This window comes from Pteropus alecto, unplaced genomic scaffold, assembly GCF_000325575.1.
Source record: "Pteropus alecto unplaced genomic scaffold, ASM32557v1 scaffold52, whole genome shotgun sequence".
Taxonomy (NCBI): domain Eukaryota; kingdom Metazoa; phylum Chordata; class Mammalia; order Chiroptera; family Pteropodidae; genus Pteropus; species Pteropus alecto.
This window is the reverse complement of record NW_006433941.1, coordinates 3757566-3779828: the sequence shown is the minus strand read 5'-3', so window position 1 is coordinate 3779828 and position 22263 is coordinate 3757566. Positions and strand designations below refer to the sequence as shown.

General features: G+C 38.4%; 1 protein-coding gene across 2 annotated transcripts in view; it reads right to left on the bottom strand.

Moving 5' to 3' along the window:
• AKAP10 (A-kinase anchoring protein 10) overlaps nt 1-17145 on the bottom strand; it is an 81816-nt gene extending 64671 nt beyond the window's left edge. For both annotated transcript variants that reach the window (XR_003045303.1, XM_006908415.3), the window contains exons 1-4: nt 16896-17145; nt 9962-10009; nt 7601-7783; nt 5232-5789 (exon numbers count right to left, since the gene is read on the bottom strand). Coding sequence is in view for 1 of the 2 variants with exons in the window: in XM_006908415.3 (XP_006908477.1) it covers nt 5232-5789; nt 7601-7783; nt 9962-10009; nt 16896-16983 (877 nt within the window). In the remaining variant the exon portion in view is untranslated. The remainder of the gene's footprint in view (nt 1-5231; nt 5790-7600; nt 7784-9961; nt 10010-16895) is intronic.
• Between the last annotated feature and the right edge of the window lie 5118 nt (nt 17146-22263).

Below are 22263 nucleotides of genomic sequence, written 5' to 3'. Positions count from 1 at the left end.
GATGCCATGTGAGCCCCCAAGAAAGTAGCAATCATGCACTGCAAAGGACATCAAAAAGAGGACGCCATAATAGCCCGGGGCAATCGCAGGGCAGACCATGTTGCCAAACTGGCAGTGGCCAAAGAGATGGCCATCCCTGTAGCTCTAACTGCGTCCCTGTTTCCCAGTCCCTTAGCCAAATGGGACCCCAAGTACTCTCCTCAAGAAGAAGCTTGGTTTAAGGCTGAAGAGGGAAGACTCCTCCCCAGTGAATGGTGGAAGTTCAAGGACAAGCAAATTGCAGTCCCTGGGACCCTAGCTCCAGCTTTTGTCAAGCAGTTTCACCAAAGGACTCATCTTGGTCGCACTGCCCTAGAAACCACTCTAGGCCAGTACTTCTACATCCTCCAGCTCTCTAGCATCTCCCGAGCAGTGTGTAAATGGTGCGACAACCCCAGGCAAGGGCCATGTGCCCCACCAAGGGTCCAAAGTGTCAGCGGCACCCCTTTTGAGGAATTCAAAGTAGATTTCACTGAAATGCTTTGATCGCGGGGCCTCAAGTATTTCTTAGTCTTTGTATGCACCTATTCCGGTTGGGTAGAAGCTTACCCAACCTGGACTAAGAAGGCCCGAGAAGTAGCCAGACTGCTCCTTCAAGAAACTGTTCCACAATTTGGCCTACCAATTACCAGTGGCTCGGATAATGGACCAAACTTTGTAGCGCAAATGGTGCGGCTACTGGTCAAAAATTTAAATATTAAATGGAAATTACATACCACCTACTGACCAGAGTTCAGGGCAGGTGGAACTCATAAACAGGACCCTTATGACTCAGTTGGGAAAACTATGTCAGAAGACACATCTACATTGGAACGAAGTCCTCCGCATGGCACTATTAAGAATCAGGTTGGTCCCAATTAAGAAGGCCGGGTTCTCCCACTACGAGAGCCTATATGGGCATCCACCACCACTCATCAAAGGACGAGGAGACTTCAAGGAAATAAGTGAACTGACTCTGAGACAACAGCTTCAGGCTCTAGAGACCACCTTCTAGACTCTCAGCCAATGGGTTAGGGAAAGGCTCCCTGTTAATTTAACCACTGAAGTTCATCCCTTTAAGCCAGGAGACTCTGGGTAAAAGAGTGGAACATTCAGCCCCTAAAATCCCTGTAGAGAGGCCCTTTACTGTCATTTTGTCTACCCCCACTGCAGTCAAGGTTGCTGAAATAACGCCCTGGATACATCATAGCAGACTTAAACCTGCAGCTGCAGAGTGGGAATGTGTTCCAGACTCTTCTGAGCCCCTCAAGACAACCCTCCGGAAATAGATACCGCCTGTGCCAAAAGGGTAAAATATTAGCCCCGCTTTGATCACCCCAGAAGCTGACTAATCTATGCGCAGAAGCCTGAGGACGCCGACACCCCACAAAAATGGCCAACATATCCCTCAGGACTCTATTAATGCTTCTCATAAGCTTGCCTTTGAGGGTGGCCACTGAGACTTAATGTGACAAATGTCTATGGACTGTCCAAATAGATGGTCAGGTCCAGCAGGCCTTTACCTCATATACCCATCAACCAGCTGCTTGTTACAAGTCAGCTACCATTTGCACTTACGCTGGCAAAAGGTACTGGATGGGATGGATAAAAACCAAATATTTAGTAGGACACACTTGCCAGGGGCCAACCTCAGGGGGACAGGGAGATGGGCCTGTTGGATATACCTTGGGTATGTAGGTACCTCAGATGGAGGGGGAGTCCAATACTGCGCCTGAGCACAGCTAGTCAAAGTAATAGAACAGACAAATCCTAAACCATCTCCAGGGCCCAGTCCAACTTATGACCCACTTAAAAGTGTCTTAGGCCAAAACTTAGACCTCCCAACCCTGGTAAAAAAACCTCTTTGTTGACCCGGCTGAGAGGATAGCCCATGAACTTGGTGTCACTAAATGCTGGGTTTGTGGAGGAGCACTCATGAGCGAAGATTGGCCTTGATAGGTAACTAGCCTAGATGCCTTTTACCTCCTCCAGTGGAACCACACCATGGCTCGACACGAATAGGGTTGACCCCAGAGATGGGTCCTCTCCTCAGAGGTAGTAGGGGAAGAATGTCTTGGCTAGATAGGTCCAAGATACATTCAGTGGGTTGGAGAAACTCCATGTAAAAGAATGCTATTTTTAAATCACACAGACTAGACTGGTGGCCCAAAGCTCCTTCATGGTATTGGACCAACAGTACAATTAGCTCTTCTTTGTGCCACTCTCTTTACCAAAGCTCAACTGTCACAAACTGTACTATAGAGAATGGCACAGTCCCTAATCCCTTCCACGCTATCTCAGCTATTGGCACATTCTGGGAAACCCTCAATTCCGCTAGCCCTGGGATTTGGAAAGCACCCAAAGGGCTCTTCTGGATTTGTGGAAAGAAGGCTTACATTCAACTCCCAACAAACTGGAAGGGAAGTTGCACCATCGGGATCATTCGGCCTGGCTTCTTCCTCCTACCGAACCAAGGAGGAAATGAGCTAGGTGTTCCTCTATATCAAGACTTAAAGGCTAGGACTAATAGGTCACTCAAAGTAGGGGGACAACAAATGTAGGGGGAAGATGAATAGCCGCCCCACCATAGTATTCAATACTATGGCCCTACAACATGGGCCCAAGATGAAAGCTGGAGTTACCGGATCCCCATATACATGCTTAATCGAATCATCAGGTTACAGGCTATACTAGAGATCATTACTACAGACAGCCTCGGCCCTAGAACTCCTGGCCACACAGCAGTCCCAGATGCATGCAGCAACATATCAAGACCGTTTAGCTTTAGGTTATTTGCTAGCAGAAGGAGGAGTATGTGAGAAGTTTAACTAATCCAATTGTTGTCTCCAATAGATCACAATGGCAGAGCTGTGACTGACATAACTACTAATATTAGAAAAATAGCTCGTGTCCATCAAAAGTTGGAAAGGATGGGACCCTAGTAGCCTCTTTAGAGGCTGGTTCTCCACTTTTGGTGGCTTCAGGACCTTAGTTGGGATAGTACTTCTCCTCCTTGGGACCTACCTCCTCCTCTTATGCCTACTGCCTCTTGTTATCTGGTCAACTATCTCCCTCATAGAGGCTATAGTAGAAAGAAAAACTGCAGCAAAAGTCCTCATGCTATGGAAGTAGCAGCCCCTAAACCAAAAATCAGAAAAAGATGATGCTCTCTGACCCAGTCCTGGGTCCGAGCATCAAAGTGGGGAATGTGGCAGCCTGACCCTGCCTGACCATTTCCTGCTCAGACGAGTTAGTTCCTGACTACACTACCCACTTCCCAGGACTCTCCAACTGATACAGCAGTCCAAAAACCTGCTTAAATGTTTAAGCCGGTTTCCTTATAGTTTTGCAGCTGATAAATGTTCTCCTTCCTTATATGGAATATCTATAGCTGTGTAGGCATGCAGAAGCACAAGATGGTATAAAACTGCCCGTCGTGTTACATTCAGGGCTCAGCCTTTGGATAAGAATCTGCTGAGCTGGTGCTGGCAAGCAACTTCCTGCTTATAGCCTCGGTGTCCCGTCTCTCTGTTCGAGAATCCCGCAACAGTACAATAAGGCAAGGAAAGAAAAATACAGAATGGAAAGAAATAACATTGCCCCTATTCAGAGAAACATGAATGTCTATGTAGAAAATCCCAAGCACTCTACCATAAAGCTCCTAGAAATGATAAGTGAATTTACTAAGTCATAGAAGGTCAACATATAAAAGTCAATCATATTTCCATATATTAGCATTAAAAAACTAGAAACAAAAAAAATTTTAAATACCATTCACAAAGCACCAAAAGAGAAATACTTAGATATGTCTAACAAAACATGTGAAGGATGTATATGTTGAAAACTATCCAATGCTGATGAAAGAAATCAAAGACATAAATAAATGAAGAGGCATACTATGTGCATGGATTGTAAGACAATATAGTTGACAGAAATTCTCCCCAAACTGCCCTATAGGTTGAATGCAATTCCAATAAAAATTCCAGCAGGGTTTCTTGTAAATTTATGTGAAAAAGAAAAAGAAACTAGAACAGACAGAACAATTGTGAAAAAGAAAGAACACACTTGGAGGACTCGTATTCCCCAATTTTAAGACTTACTATAAAGCTACAGTAATCAAGGCAGTGTGGTATTGGTGAAGGAACAGACACATACATCAATACAAAACAGAGAATCAAGAAATAGACCTACACAAATATGGCCAAGATACAAAGGCAATTCAATGGAGTGAGTGTAGTCTTTTTAGTTAGTGGTGTTGGAACTATTAAGTATCCACATACAAAAATAAAAAATAAAACAAAAAACTTGACCTAACCCTTACACCTTATACAATATTAACTCAAAATAGATCATATATCTGAATTTAAAGTAAAAAAACCATACTTTGTTAAGAAAAATAGGTGAAAATCTTCATGATCTCTGATTAGGCAAGAGCTCTTATGTATGACTCCTAAAGCACAATAATCTATAAAATCCATAAAAGCACAATCCAAAATATGTTGATAAACTAAACAATCGAAAAGTCCTTTTGCTCAGTGAAAGATACTGTTAAGAGAATGGAAAGTCAAGCTATAAACTAGGAGAAAACATTTGCAAGTCACATAGCCAGAAAAGGTCTTACATCCAGAACATACAAAGAACTCTCAAAATTCAACAATAATAAAACAGATAATCTGATAAAGTGTGGAAAGATTTGAGCAATTCACCAAATACGATATATAGATGGCAAATATGCACATGAAAAGACATTCATTATCATTAGCCATTAGAGAAACGCAAAGTAAAAACACAGTGAGATTGAAGAGGAATTTTCACTCAAAAAGCTAACCTTATAATCGGCTCTTTGTTCTGCTTCTGTAGACATGCTTGCTGCATAGGCCAAAGGACAGAATGATCTCTAGATTAACTGAAGACTCACCCCTACCTGGATAATGGTTTGATTTCAAAATTTGGAAGGAAAAAGTTGGATGGCACTTGACCCTTCATTTGTTAATTCTGCTCAAGTTCTTCTTAGAAGATCCAATCACTAGAGATAATCCTTCTGTTCCTTTTTCATACACTGATCCTACTCCAGGGCACGCTCCAAATCCTCCCAAATTTGCCAGTGGGTATGGGAGAAAAAATATTCCAATACTTATATTCCCCATCTCAAGTTCCACTTTGTAAATTGTCTTAAAAAACAGGAGAGAGAGAGAAATAAATCACATACTTACTTTTCATTAGTTTTCCTGATAATTCTTTTAGTGGAGAAGAGGAACTATTTCTACTGGCTACTGTAAATCTGGAGGAGGATTCTTGGGTCTCTATGGAAACTTGATGAGCTCCTCTTCTGGCCATTTCAAGATGGAGAGAATGGGCACTGTCACATTCCTGGGAAAGCAGCAAGTGATTCTGAGTGTTGCTAGTTCTATTATTCAGGTCAATTCCTTCTGACTGAGTCATAAGCAATTGGGCTGAACCAGAATCCTCTAATCTCTTGTCAAGAGACTGGGTTACAGAAGATGCTGCAGTTTCTTGCTTTTTAGATGGAGAGACGGGCTCAGCCAATGAGCTCTGCTTCACTGTGTTCAGACTGTGTGCTCTTATTCTGGACCAAGTTGTAGAGTGAAAACTCTCGGCTTCTAACCAAAATTTAACCAAATGCTCCATTCTCCGAAGTTCCATGAATTGAATGAAATAAGGGAGGACAATAGTGTCATGCAATACTTGTTCAAGGGTCTTTGAAAGACTTGATTTGGTCTCTTGAGTCTGATAGTCCAGACAAGATCTGCCTAAAAGCAAAAGAATTAGCAGTTCAGTAACAAATAGTTGAGGACTGACAGATTACTCAGTCACCATGAGCATCAGGGGTATCAGTTATTAAACAAAGTTTAGTTCCTAGCAATTTAAATTAATAAAGAACTAGAAATACTATGATTTTGGTTTCTAAACAAGCAAAGAACCAACTGTCCAAAACATGTAAATTATTAAAAAGCTCTTTGTTACTCAAATAATCCTCATATCTCTTTTAATGGCAATTCAAACCATGTAAATTCTCTTTAAAAATTTTATACTAGTTCCAAAGCAAGAAAAAAGGCCAATAAAAACATGCAATAAAACCTCAATAAAAACTCCAGCAAATTAATATAAAATAACATTTTTGGCTGTCGAACTGGAAGATGTTTTTTCAAAAAATAACAAGGGCACAGAGAAACAGGAAACGCTCTCATGCACTGATGAGAATGTAAACCAGCAAAATATTTTGGAGGAGCATTCAGTAACAGATAGCAAACCTTAGCAATCTGCATGATTTTCAAACCAGTAACTCTGCTTCTAAAAACTTATCCTGAGGAACAATTGTGGATATGTGTGTATAGATAGAAAGATGTTTTGAACTCTCAGCATTACTTAAAATAGAATAAAGAGTAGCTCTGGGATTTTATCTTGAAAAATTAAACTTAATAAAATTTAAAATAAGTTTATTTTACATTTAATTAAAGTTATGATATAATAACCACAGCTATTAGAATAAACAAAAATCAAATCTTTTTAACTGCCACAGGATGGCATAAAGATGTTCAATTTCATAAAATTAACTGATGACTTCATCGATTTTTCAAAAGGGCTTTTCATAATCCTTTGATATTCAAATCTTTTTCTTCTGAAGCATTTCACATGTTATTATCTTTGCTGTCTTATTGTCAATGTTAACTAGTCATTTTGTAGACACCAGTTTCATGAACTTCAGGAAATCCTAGTCCCCTGCAAGACTTACAATTTTTCTTAACGAAACTTTTAATTTTGAGATAATGGTAGGTACACATGCAGTTGTAAGAAATCTTCTGCATGTCTTTTCTTTTTTAGGGGGTGGAGTGAGAGGAAGGAATTATTTTAATACAATAGGGATCTTCCTACTATACATACTGCTATACCTGCTTTAACATAGTAGACATTTCTCCATGTGTTCTTCAGACTTTCAAATGACTACACAGTATTCCAGAGTATGGATACTCCACAATTCAACTACTTTTCTATTAATCAGTATTTACATGTTCCTAATTTTTTCCTATCACAAACAATACTGCAATGAATAGCTTTATACATACTTGTATGTACATCTTTGTACATGTATGTTAGTATATCTGAGGGCTAGATCTTATATATTTTGATATATACTTTCAAATTGCCTTCTAAAAAATCTTCACCAATTTACAACTGCATTAAAAAGGAGTGGCTATTTCTCTATATCTACATTAACATTCAAATTATCAAACTTTAAATATTTGCTAATGTGTTAGGGGAAACATTAACTCATTAATTTGCATTTCCCTGAATATAAATGTACTTTCATATATTTAGTGGCCAAATACTATTTCTTCTTCTGGAAAGGACTGATTTTCTACTGGGCATGCTTCATATTTTGTACTTATGCAAGCAGAACACGGTACCATCCATTACACTTATAGCTGTTATTTTAATTTAAATAGAGTATTTTCAAGGTCCCTTCCAATTAAACAGTTCAGTTTTCTCTGGCAGGAGTTTCACATATTATATTCAACTCCTTCCTCCTACCTTAAGTAAACAAAAAGTGACTGTCACTTACCCAAGTCACCAAAATGAGCGGCTTCCATGTGGCTTGGCTGCTTCTTAAGTGTTGCTGTCCTGCTACTTGAAAAGGAGTCCATGTTGGCAGAAATGGCATTGATTGCAACATGACTTGGTCCTGCAGCCTCCAGCAAGGCATGATTTTTAGTGCTTTTTTGTGGGGAATGTACGGATATTGAGGCTATAATTTTTCAAAAAATTGTCAAAAATTAAACAAAATTAGATAGTCTAAAACTGTCTCAAAAGAGGGCTTTAAGAGAACTTTAAAAATTAAGTTTTATAACACCTCTCTTAACTAACACTGAACAAAAGGGAAAGGTAAATTAATCAAGCACCAGAAAAGTGAAAACACCATGTTATTATTTATAACTCTCAAAATTCTGTGCCAAAAATGGAATTTCAAAGAAAGATCTTTCTCTGATAAGTTTTACTGAGGATAGACAGTACCAAAGCCAGGAAACATTCTGAAATATGACTTTCCAATTCCTTAATCCTTGCTTGCCCAAAGAACAAAACTAAAATTGCAAAATAAAAGCTTGGGTGGGGGTGGGGGGTGGAATTTTAGAAAAATTCTCTTCAGATTACTTATTTTTCTTTTTAACTGAGTAGGAAAATTTCTCCATCAAACAACAACAACAAAAATTATGATCAAAGTTCACGCTGCTTAAAGATAAAACACACTTAAAATTTTATAAAATATATTTTCTTTAGTAATCTGAAGAAATATTAAAATCACCCTTTTGATTTCAGAATAAAGAGGTTACCAATGTGTTAACAGGAAATAGTCAACTCAATATTACAATACTATCAAAGTCACCCTATGAACTTGTTGATAAAGCTGAATTAAAATCCTGCCTATCCTATTTATTCCACACAAATATTAAAGATTCTATGAAAAAGTTTTGGTTTAGCATATTACTATAGCAAGAAGGATAAAAATGATAAAGTCACTAAGCATTCCATACCCTCAGGATACTCACAGATAACTAAACTTGAATTTACTACCATTTCTTTCATTGAGCAGTCAAAAGACAGGTGCTCTCAATCTTAGTAAACATTTCCCAGACACAGAATCTGAGTAATACTTGATAATATTTATTATGAAGAATACACAGTACTATAATTCAATCTATTGCTCCTTGAGGCGATCATGAATAAAGTAGATAAGAACATGAATGTCCATACCTGTTTTCCAGGTATCTATATTTATTAGTTATTCAACAAGAGTTAGGAGAATTATGCAATGAAGCTGTCTTCAAATGATTTTTTTCAATTAAGTCAGTGAGTGCTAAGCACAGATTATGTACTGTCATAAACAGAGTACAAGCACAGAATTTTTTTAGCCTGGTACAAATTAGAAGTTAGGTAGGCCAATCTTCTCATTCTACAAAAGAATCTGAAGAAAGTTAAATGGCTTCCGAAGGTCATACTGTTAGTGTAGAAGACTGGTGTGCTGAAATATCAAAGTCCCTTTCTACTGCAATCAGATCTAGTCTTCACAAACCTGCTTGCTAAGGGCTTTTAGCCTTTATCATTTCCAATTAAAGTTTGCTTAATGAGGGCAGTATGAACTAATGAGGAATCCAATTGGCTTTAAATTATCAGACATAAGCAGAAAATAATCTTACAAATCTCTTAACAAGTTATAATTAGTCTCTCCGGAAAACTGAGCATATAGTTAATACTCAATGTTAGTCACACAACATACAAACATTTGAAAGAAAAATCTAAATAAGTAGCAATCCATATATTTCATGTAAATAAATTACATTTATGAAACTGATATATAATGCTATGGAAATAATTTCCATTATAATCTTTGTACATTGACAAAATGAAATCAGTCAAAAATACAGCAAAGATTATAATCTAAGTATGTCTTATAAATAAGGACAACATACTGATTGCAATAAAGTATTCTGAATAAATTTTAAGTTAAGGTCATGCATCCAAAGTAATAAAGTGAAAACTATAATCATCCATGCTTCCAGATAAACAACAGAAAACCAAGCCTTATAAAGGAGCAGCACTTTCAATCAGTTGTCAGACTGCTCAGTTAAGAGAATTTTTTGCTTTTTGTTGTTTTAAAATAAAGTCAACTAATCACTTTTGGAGAACAATCAAATGTGTGATTAATATGGAGGGCACTGGTTCAGTGTAATCACCAGGACAATAAATGCTTAGTAAAAGCTTAATATATGCTAGGTGTTGAAGAGTATATAGATTAAACACTCACAATCATAAATAATTCTAAAAGAAGGAAGAAATAATTATTGGCAAAAGGGAGATAACAGGATTAAAGAACTCATAAATGCAAAGCACAGCACTTTTTAATAAAACGGAATGTTGCTGAACTCACCTTTAATTGACTTGACATCTGAGGTCTTATCTTGTTCTTTGCCTTTCACTAGAAGATAAAATAACATCATAACCAATTTTTAGTCAAAAAGATACATTCTATACATTGTAAAAATTAGACAAGCTTTATTCTAACAGATGAGTATTCAAAGTAGCAATGGACTAACTGCCATGGAAAGGGGAGAGGGCCAGGGCAGGCAGTCATCAGGGAACATGTCTCTAGAAGATATCTCTGAACAAGTATTCAGTCAAGAACACTGAGTGTGCTTATAGACAACCAATGTCAGAATACTTAAGTTGAAATTCTGGCTGTTACTTAGTTTGAAATTCTAGCTGATAAATCCATATTACCTTGGACAAGCTACTTTACTCCTCTGGGTCTCAATTTCCTTGATTTATAAAATTAGGCCATTAATAATACCAACCTTAGAGGCTTGTGGATAAAAAAATAAATACTTGTAAAGGGCCTAGGAGTAACTAGCACACAGTAAACCTAGGCTGTTAACTAATATTATCACCATGTGCTACCCACTATTAGATGCATCCTGAAGAAAGAAAATTCTTTGGTTGAATTTATATCTTATTTCTATGTATCCCCCCGACAGCATCAAATACAAACATTCTAAACTTACAAACATTCCAAACTTCAAATATAAGATTTAACAACTTGTTTATTAAAAAATTATAATCTTTCCTCTATTATACAAAATAGTGGAAATTCTACTGCATATACACTAACAATATCCAAGAAAAGAAAGTAGATAGCAGCCTAAACCAAGTGTTAACTCTTACAGGATCTAAGATAAGACTATTTTAATCCTCTTATGTTTTGTGTTTTTTCCAACATTTAATTTTCTTTAACCTCACCATGAAAAGCCTATCAAAATAAAAAATCCCAAAATGTGACCAATCTCTCTACTTATACTTTCAAACATTAAAGTCAAGTTGAAAGGCTAGTAGCAGGAAACAACTAGCTCTCATAGTACCTGATAAATCTATCAACAAATAACTGAGTGCTTAGTATGTACCAAATACTCTTCTGGCTCAGAAAAGATAGTCCTGCCTTGCTGAAGTCCACATGCAAGTTATGTGAAGACAAGCAGATAAAAATAAGATCATTCCAACTGATCACTGCTGTCAGGAAGATAAAATAAGGAAATGTGGTAGGGTGAGTGGTTTTAACAGCCCTGTCAGCACCATCTGCCAACGGACTACATCTCCTGCTTGAAACATGAACTTGTCTTGGCTTCCATGGCATTCCACTCTTCGGGTTTTCTAGCCATTCCTAATTTATCTCCTTGCTGACTTTTCCTTTGCCCACTGGGAGTTTCTCAGGGAAAGGATTGGGATCCCTTTTCTTTTTACTACATATACATATATATTTCCTGAATAATCTTATCCAATCTTAAGGCTTTCAATACCATAAATATGATGTGACTGCTAAATTTATATTTCTAGACTAAATCATTTTTATATATCATTTTACATATCCCATAATTCCATTTGTCCAAAGCAAAATGTACCATCTTTTCCCAAACCTGTGTCTACTACAGTTTTTGTGATCTCTCATGAATGGCGCACCATCACCTACCAGTTTCTCAGGCCAAAAGTCTGGGAGTCATCCTTAACACTGTCTCTCCCTTACCTCCCACACCCAAACCACTTCTAAGACCAACTGATTCTACCACCAAAATACTTCCACAGTTTCACTTTGCCACCCTCAATGTATTCCCATCTTACCAGTCATATCTCCTATTTAATATTTCAAACATGCAAGTACACACACAGCCCGACTTTACCAAATATTAGCAGTTTGCCTTATTTCCCCGTTATACATATAGTTAAAGGTTCATACTAATCACTACCTGATCTCAATGCTCTTCTTCTCCTCCCAGTGATAAATACCATGCCAAATTAGATGTGTTTATAGCTATGCATGTTTTAGACTATTGCTACATATGAACGTATAAAAAGGTAAAACAAATTACTCTGCACATCTTTAAAAATTACATAAATGGCAATGGCATACCTCTTTAATTGCAATGCACTTTCCTGCACTTTGCAGATACTGAGTTTTTTACAAACTGAAGGTCTGTGATGGCCCTGCACTCAGCCAAGTCTACAGGCACCGTTTTTCCAAAAGCCTTTGCTCACTTTGTGTCTCTGTGACACGTTTTGATAATTCCAGTAATATTTCATATGTTTTCATTATGTTTCCTATGGCGATCTGTGATCAGTCATCTTTGATGTTACTATTATAATTGTTTTGGGACATCACGAATAGCTCCCATTTAAGACGATGAACTTAATCGATAAATATTTTGTGTTCTGACTACTCCACCAACTGGCCATTCTCGTCTCTCTCCCTCTCTCCTCAAGCCTCCCTATTGAAATTAGGCCAATAAATAACCCTACAATGGCCTCTAAGTGTTCAAGTGAAAGGAAGAGTAGTATGTATATCTGCCACTTTAAATCAAAAGCTAGCAATGGTTGAGCTTAGTGAGGAAAGCATGTCAAAGCCAAGATGGGTAGAAGGCTTAAGTCTTTTGCACCAAACAGCAAAGTTGTGAATGTAAAGGAACATGTAAATGATAAGAAAGCGCAACAGCCTTATTGCTGATATGGAGAAAGTTACAGTGGTCTGGATAAGATCAAACCAACCACAAAATTCCCTTAAGCCAAAGCTTAATCCAGAGCAAGGCCCTACCTCTCTTCAATTCTATGAAGGCTGAGAGAAGTAAGGAAGCTGCAGAAGAAACACTGGATGCTAGCAAAGGTTGGTTCATGAGGTTTAAGGAAAGAAGCTGTCTCCATAACATAAAAGAACAAGTGAAGCAGCAAGTGCTGATGCAGAAACTGCAGCAAGTTATCCAGAAGATCTAGCTAAGATAATTAATGAACATGGCTACACTAAACAACATATTTTCAGTGTAGACTAAACAGCCTTATACTGAAAGAACATGCAATGCGGGACTTTCAAAGCTAGGTAATGTCTGGTTTAAAATTTCAAAGGATGGGCTGACTTCACTTGTTAGGAGCTAATGCAAATAGTGACTTTTAAATTAAAGCTAATGCTCGTTCACCATTCTAAAAATCCTAGAGTCCTTAAGAATTATACTAAATCTACTCTATCTGTGCTCTATTAATGGAACAACAAAACCTGATGACAGCCTATCTGTTTACAACATGGTTTACCTAATATTTTAAGCCCACTGCTGAGATCTATTGCACAGGAAAAAAAATTCCTTTCAAACTATTACTGCTCATTGACAATGTACCTGGTCATCCAAGAGCTCTGAGGGAGATGTACAATAAGATTAGCGTTCTTTTCATGCCTGCTAAAACAACGTCCATTCTGCAGCTTGTGGATCAAGAAGTAATTTCAACTTTCAAGTCTTATTATTTAAGACATATATTTCATAAGGCTATAACTGCCACAGATAGCGATTCCGCTGATGGATCTGGACAAAGTAAATTAAAAATCTCTGGAAATGACTGACCATTCTAGATACCATTAAGAACATTCAAGATTCATGAGAAGAGGTCAAAATATTAACATTAACAGGAGCTTGGAAGAAGTTGAGACCAATTCTCATGGATGACTTTGAGAGTCAAGACTTCAACAGAGTAACTGCACATGTGGTGAAAATACCAAAAGAACAATAATTAGAAGTGGAGCCTGAAGATGTGCAATCTCATGACAGTAATTTAAAAGATGAGGAATTGATTCTTATGGATAAACAAAGAAAGTGGTTTGAAGATGCTGTGAAGATTCTGAGATGACAATAAAAGATTTAGATTATCACATAAACTTAATTGATAAAGCAGCAGCAGGGTTTCAAGACTGACTCCAATTTTGAAAGTTCTACTGTGGGTAAAATTTCATCAAACAGCACTGCATGCTATAGAAAAATCTTTCATAAATAGAAGAGTCAATCAATACAGCAAATTTAGTATTGTCTTATTTAAGAAACTGCCATGGCCACTTCAACCTTTGGCAACCACCACGCTGATCAGTCAGCAGCCATCAACATAGAGGTAAGACCCACCACCAGCAAAAAGATTATGACTCACTCAGATGATGGTTAGCATTTTTTAGCAATAAATCTTTTAATTAAGGTATGCAAATTTAGACATAATGCTACTGCATACTCACGACCTACAATATAATGTAAACATAACTTTAATATGCACCAGGAAACAAAAAATTCGTGACTCACTTTATTATGTTTGTTTTATTGCAGTGGTCTAGAACTGAACCCACAATATCTGAGGCATGCTTGTATCTCATACTTGTAGTCATTCAATATCTTTGAGGCATGCTCATATTCATTCAATAATTCAACATTTGTCTATATTAATGCAATTCTAGTTTTCATGTAGCTTTAGTTAATTTTAGTTGCTTAATTCTTTTAAATATACCTACTTTTATATACCCATTTTCCTGTTAACATTTAGGTTTCATTTTCTAGTTTTCACTATCACAAACATTGATGTGAATATTCTAGTACATGTCTTTCTATGTATATATGTAAGAATTTCTCTAAGATAAATATCTAGGAATGGAACTGCTAGGTAACAAATTACATGCATTTTTTATGACCTAGGTTATGGAGGGCCACGTCTAAGAAGCCACTGGAAGAAGTGAACAAAGGTATTTTGAAAATATAGGGGTCAAAAATAGAAGGGAAACCAAATTGAAGGCTAATAGCAAAATAATGCTGCTTCCTTGATTTTCATAAAACCAGCTTCCTCTTGACATTTAAGCTGAGGCTGGAATTAAAGAGGACTTCTTTAATCATCTAATCTAAATAGGGTTGACTGCACAGACCAGGATGTTAAGGTATGGGACGGTGAGAAGTGGTTGGATTTGGATATACTCTGGGATAGACCTAACAGATTTGCTAGTGGATCAGATATAGAGTAAGAGTGAAAGAGAGGTTCAAGAATGTACTAAAGTTTTAGCTTGAGCAATTAAAAGGTCAGAAATGCAATTTATTGAAATGAGAAAAACTGATGACTAAATCTGGAGTTGTTTTAAATATAGTAAGTTAAATATTTATCTATTAAATAGCCTATTTATTAGATAACTATTAGGTAAGAAGTATAAAGTGGACTGACAGTTGGATATACCAGTCTGGATTCAGCACGGACGATCCAAGCTGGAGATGCATACAGGTGGTATTTTAAAATGGTAAAGACTGGTTGGGATCCCTAAATAAGACCATCTCCAGCTTCTACTCTTGTCACATCCAGTCTCCATAAAACATCAAGAATGATCTTTTAAAATAATCAAATAAGACAAAAATCACTTATTAAAAATGTTTAATATTGTCTCTGCAGCCGGAATAAAATCTTACCATAGCCTAAAAAGCTCTGAATCATCTGATCCTCGTCCACCTCTCTAAGCCTGAGTCACATGGCCATCTTTCCTTTCTGAAGGGCACCAAATTCTTGCCTCACCACCTTTGAACATGCTCTTTTGTGCCTAGACTGCTCTTCTCTGGCCTCTACATGTTATCCCTGCTGATCCCTCAGCTCTAAGTTTCAAGGTCACTTTCTCAGGCCTTTCTCTAACATTTAATCTAAATGTTTCCTCGGTCAAGTTATCTCTTTCATAACACTTTATTCAATATGGAGGGAGGGAGAGAGAGAGAGAGGGAGGGAGGGAGGGAGACAGATTTTGATTGTTTTATTGTCTACTCCAGCACACAATAAACTCCGTGGGTACAAGGACTTGCTCAGTGCTCTACACTGAGGACCTAGCACAGTGCCTGGCAAACAGTAGACATTCAAAAATATCTGTTGAATAAATAGAGACAACAGTCTATTGTGCAACATGTAATGTGTCTCAATATACACAGGGCACTTTTTTTCCTCGTTAAAAAAAAAAAAAAGACAAAAACGCCTAACCACTTCAAAACTGTTAAATAAATTAGAGTTATTGACTACACAAAAGTACCTTACTTCATCACTTTTACCAGTTTCATTCATTCACCAAACTTTGTATGTACTTTAAAGAAATTCTTTAAAGAGTTGAATGGAGTCTTTAGGAATTATCTAATGCTTAGTCGAGAGAGGAGAGCAAAGACAGTTACACTTTTCTGTCCCCCAGGTTAACAGATGGCAGAGCTGTCATGTGAGCTCGAGTCTATGATTAGTGTTTTTTCAAAACTAGTTTTTTTGGTCTGGTACATTTTCTCTGAACCAGCAAAAATTGATACAAGAACCACCATCATGTCAAAAGACAGCTGTTCACTTTGGATATGTATTTTAATGAAATGCACCAATCCAGTACACACACACACACAATCAGGCTGCTTCTACTTAAAAACTGGGTAGCTATTATTGAAATTGAAAATCAGAAATATAACTAGTTTGTTTATAAAGTTAGTGTTCCAGTAGTTAGTACTAAGTAGTTAGTAACTTACTAAGTCATCACAAAAAGTATTCTTCATTAGGAAACTTTTAGCAATGTTATGTTAGAAACAGTAGAACCTCCCCTTACCCCAAAAAAGGAGAAACTGGAAAAGAGCACTAGTTGAAGAAAACAATTTTTTCACGTGTTGCTTTTAGATAAAATCGTCAATATTCTTAAAAGTCAGACTTCTACAACACAGTACTAAAGGAATTTCATTTTTCTTGATCCACAGTGTACACACACACACGCACACACACACACCCAAACAGGTATCAGGTTTGTATATGTTTCTGCAAACACTTTTGGACCAGAGGACGATTCCCCTCTGACCTCGCACGCAGAGGCCACCTTCTCCCTCCCTGCAGAGTCCCGGAGTAGAGCGAAGCACTTAGGGGGCGTCTGCGCGGAGGCCTAGAGCCTCGCCACCGCCCAGGAGGAAGCCTTTGTAGGCCTACGATCCCCACCGCCGCCCTTGAGGCCCGGCCAGGCTCCCCGCAGGGGCCCCCTCTGCTACCTTTCCGCCGGAAGAAGGACATGGCGGGGCCCGGGTCGGGGCGGAGGGCGCGGGGGGACTGTCGCGGGGAGGGCCCGGCTCCCTTCATTCAGCAACCGGCCCGGACTTCCGGGTCCGCAGCGTTCGCCGCACTAGCCCGAAAAGAGACCCTTCCGGGTGTGGGCCCCACCGCCTCCTCCTGATGCCCAGAGAGCTCCCGCCGCCATATTATCAACAAGCCGCCCGCCCAGAGTTCCGGTCCTTCCTCGCGCGGGGCTTCACGGGAGGCCGCGCCGCCGGCCCCGCCCCCTCCCCGCCTCCTTTGATGGGTGCGGGGACACGCGCCGGCTCCCGCGCTGCCCGCGTGGCCTTGCGCGTGTTCTGCTGGCGCCTCTTCCACCGAACTTAAATGCTCTTAGCTCGCAGAGGTCATCGGCCTCAGCTTTCTGGTGACTGGTGCAGGCCCAGTTCCTGCAAGACTAACCCTCCTGAAGCGAGAAACCCTGGAACTGGGATGGCGCGGCGACTCAGGACTAGACGCCTGGCTGTGGGCACCTTTCAGAGCATGTCCTTCTAGAAGGCCGAGCTAACGACCCCACGCTACAGCTTAGCACCACCCTACTTCTCATTCGAGATAGGTTAAAAGGCTCTGGCTGACTACAGTAGCTTTACCGTGCACTGCCTTTCCCTGCTCTCTCCCAGGAGAGCAGAACCCTCCTCCGGCTCCCTGGCGCGCGTGTTCTAGGCGGTCCCGGGTTGCGAACTAGGCGGCTTATACCCTGCTTTTATTCGGCTGACTCCCTCGATTAATGACCTCGGCAATAAAAAAGGAGTGGTCTTATTTTCAGCAATTTGAAAAGGACAAAACAAAAACCTCGCCAGTATTTACCAGGCAAACTCCAGTGAATCATTCTTGAAATCTTGTTCAAGTGCCATTTTCCCGTGAATCTGATGACTACCCCTAAAGCAGAGTTGAACAAGCCTCCCCACTTTAAGTGCCCCTCACCACCCCGCGAGTGTGATCAGGGACTGGGTAATAATTATAACCTTGAAGTTTTGCAGAGAAGAGGCCTAGAAGATAGCAACTCGATAAGTGTTGACTGTATTTTAAAAATCTATTAAGTCCATCATTTGACTGATAAGGAAACTGCGATCCAGAGAGAAGAGGCAACTTGTCCAAGATCAGTGTGTCGATATTGAGACTATAACTAGAACCCGGGGTCTTTTGACCAAAGCAAGTTAATAGATTAGTCTATTTTAGTTTGGGGCCTATTAGGTAATCACAGTTGATATTTATTGAGAATGCTATGCGCAGGCACTATGCTAAACCCACTAGATTAATAATAGTCCTTGGAGCCCATCTTGGTATGGAGAAAACTAGACACACAAAAATAACCTGCCCAAGGTCACAAACTAACTAAAGGTGAAGCCTGAATTTCAAACCTAGAGAGTGAGCCTCCAGAGCCCAAGGTCAAGCCCAAGGTCTCCCTGGTTAAGGAGAGTGTCCCCACAGGAGCAAGAGAGACTGGTTGAGGCTCTCCATGCCCCAGTGTATCCTCAACCAGAGCTGGTGCTGAGAATGGATGTCTATCTGTGTCCTTCAGGCCTCAGTAGAGGCTGCAGAGGGGTCTGAGTAAGTAGCGCTCCTGGAAGTCAGAAAAGTCCCAGAATACCAGCCTGTGCTCCGGAGGATCTACTTTGCTGAACCACGGATCATGCCCCGCCCTCACTCCACCCCACCCCACCCCACCTTTCTCCCAAAGTGGAGATTGGCTGAAGCTAGGGAGGAGCGGGGCTGGGGTGCTAAGTGAGATTTCTCCACAGAGTCTGTATACAGGGAGAAGTGGAATCTAGTGTAAGCACAAGTGGAATCTAGTGTAAGCACAATCTAGTGTTTACACTCTTAGCAAGGAAGTGCACCACCCTTCTCTGGTTCTCTTCCAGGAGGCCAATCCTTTGGCAGCAGCTGTTTTGTATTTGTTGAGTGATTAGTTGTTTGGGATGGGAGGGGATAGTGAAAGAAATCCCCTGAATATCTCTGGGATAGGAGCAGCAGGATATGGGAGGAGCCTTGTAGTTTCTCAGTATCTCCTCAATTTTTTCCTCATTCTCTTGAAGTAAGCATAGAATCAGTGTAAAAGCAGTGTCCTACCCTAACTTCCATTGTGATTGCTGCTCTTGAGCCCCTCCTAGCAGAAATTCCAGAGCTGCCTTTATTCCCCCAGGTTGCTGAATACTTCTCAGTCAGGTAATAATAGCCATATTTATTTATTTATTAAATACTTGTATGTGCTCTGAATGTATTAAGTGCTTTATAATCTCAACCTCACTTAATTCTTTACCTTCTCCCCTCAGAAAGGCCCTGTGAGATGGCTACCATCATTATCCCCAGTTTTCAAATGATGACTCTGAGGCTCAGACTAATTTACCCAGGATCACGAAGGTAGTAAGGGATAAAGACAGGATTTCAATCACTGTCAGTCTGACTCGAAAGCCATTTGCTTATACCATATTGCCTATCTTTCCTTCCTCCTCCAGCTAATACTCATTTATCCAGTGTCACAGTATAGGGTATCTGTTTATTGGGCAAGTATAAAGTGATATCTAACAGTGCAAATGCCCTCTAATCATAACCCATTAAAATGTTTATATGCTTAAAGAAGCTTTAAGAGTATTGTCATTTAATCTTTTGAAATTTGATGACCCATATATGAATAAAATTAAAATAAAACAAAAATATAAAAATAAGCAAGACTATTTCATTAGCCTGAATACTTAATGTGGTAGACTGATACTCTGCATTGCAGTTCCAAGTTAATTTGTTAGAGTCACTTTAATTTACATGTAAAAATAAATTTTACCAGGAGTTCCTTTAATTATACTCTTAATTTTAAGGGAATCATCACAGTCTTTTTATACCAGTTGTATCAGTTACAAATCAGTGAGGTAGAATCAGCAAGTCAATTATCAGAAAGCCAGTAAATAAAATTAATCTCTTATGACGAACACTGTTTACAAATCTAATATGGTTCTACAACAAACATTCTAACATGTAGTTTTCTATATCAACATTCATAACCTCAAGGAAACTATTCAAATAAATCTTTTGATAATACAGGAGAAGAAAGCTACTTGTCTCTTTTTAGAAAACAGACAAAAACAAACTCAGATTTATGACAAGAGCTGGAATACGTATTAATATCTTAAAGTTCTCATTTTAACTGTCTAAACAAAGACTAACTCTTAACTCAATATTTTACATTTTCAAAATCATTTGCATCGATAGCTTTATAAAAGTCATCTCTAAAAAATTGTGGCCCGGAAGGTGAACACACAGTATAAATATATATATATGCCTTACTGTTAAAGTGTGCAGTTGAAACTTATTGGATTTCATTAACCAATGTCGCTATTAAACAATTAATTAATTAATTTTTTAAAAATTGTGGCTCTGCCTCAGAAAAACTTAAAAACATGAACAAATCATTAAAAGACACTGGGGCAATAAAAAGATAATAAAGGATTTCCGGGTGAAGATAGAGAAGAAAAAAAAAATCTAGCAAAGTAAGTACTGCATTTGGGGCCACTTGTACTGGAATAACTCACTGTTCATGAAAAAGATTGAGAAGCTAAAAAGAGCAATGCTTTTGACAGCCTCACAGACTAAAGGACAAAGTTGGTTTGGGATTCTGAAAAGACTACACCAGAAGTAAACCAGCTCTTGCAGGGATTGCAACCCAGCTTCAAGTCATCTGGGTGGCCCAGGAAATTTTGAAGCCCTAATGGTTAATTAAGGAAATCTTGATTGCTGATGCCCCCAAGTATCTTATAAAAGCAAATGAATAAATCCTCTTAGAATAAGATAACATCATCCAAGTTCTCAAATTATTTCCACAAACAATTTTTCAAATGTAATGTCTGGCACACAATCACAGATATCAAGCGCACAAGAAAATAAGATATTAAGAAAAAGAGCCAAGAGAAATGACAAGAAATAGAAACAAGATAAGATATTAGGAAAATAAGATATTAGGAAAAAGAGCCAAGAGAAATGACAAGAAATAGAAATGACAAGAGCTCCTAATAGTGGAATTATTGGACATAGATTTTAAAATAACTGTGCTAACTATGTTCAAGGAGATAAAAGATGAAATTCGAAATTTGGGCAGAGAACTAATGAGATGATGAAAACTAACAAAGTAGATATGAAAAAGAAGCAGTTAGAAATTCTAGAACTGAAACTATAAGCTAAGATGGATTTGTAAGTAGAGTTATAACTAAAGAGAATTTGTGAAATTGAAGACGGGTCAAAAGAAAATACCCAGAATGAAGCATGTAGTGAGGGTAGGAGACATGGAGAATATAGTGAGAAGGTTTACAATACATTTGATCAAAGTCCCAGAATGAGAGAAAAGAGAGAATGAATGTAGAAGAGGAAAATATTTGAAAAATTAATGGTTGACCATTTTCTGAAGTGATGGCAGAAATCAACCCACCAATTCAAGAGTCACTATGAACTCCAAATAAAATAAATAAGAAGAAACCCACACATAGATTATTAATAACAAAACTTCAGGAAATAAAAAAGCAAAGATTGCCCAAAACTTTTAAAAACCTAATTTTAAATTAATTTTGGAGAAGCAAAACTTGGATTTTGCCCATTCACTACCATAACCTTGGGAATTAAAGATGAATCAATGATTTCACTAATTTAGAGTTAGGAATGATGATATGTGCAATTGCTGGTGTGATGCTTTCTTTTTCCTGTTTAGAAAAAAAAAGTGTAGCTTGCTTAGGAATGCTGCATTTTCTAGAATTTGACTTTTTCAGTGATCAAACTACTGAAAACAGAATGCTATAAATAGAATGATATCATTTGTTTCCAAAGACTATTGATATGCTAGAGCAATGCGAAAATAATAATAAAAGAGAGAGATTTCATGAAAACTTTGAGGGTAAGTTTAGGGCTATCATCTATAAGTTATATCTGAGCAAACAGGAAAAGGGTTAAGACATGCTTTAGACTATTTCTGAAAATAGTTTTGTTAAGCAATTTTAGAACATAAACAAGATTTCTGAGGAAATGAACTAAAGAAAACAGTCTGTTTTCAAGTATCCTCAAGCACCTATTTTCATACAAATCACGGGCATGCTGATTAAAAATCAATCTTATTGGTACAGCCGCTATGGAAAACAGTATGGAGGTTCCTCAAAAAACTAAGAATTGATCTACCATATGATCTAGTAATCCTTCTACTGGGTGTTTACCCCAAAGACTTGAAAACTCATATCTCAAAAGATATTTGCACAGTGATGTTCATAGCAGGATTATTCACAGTGGCCAGGACATGGAAGCAACTGAAATGTCTTAAGAAAACTCTACATCTCT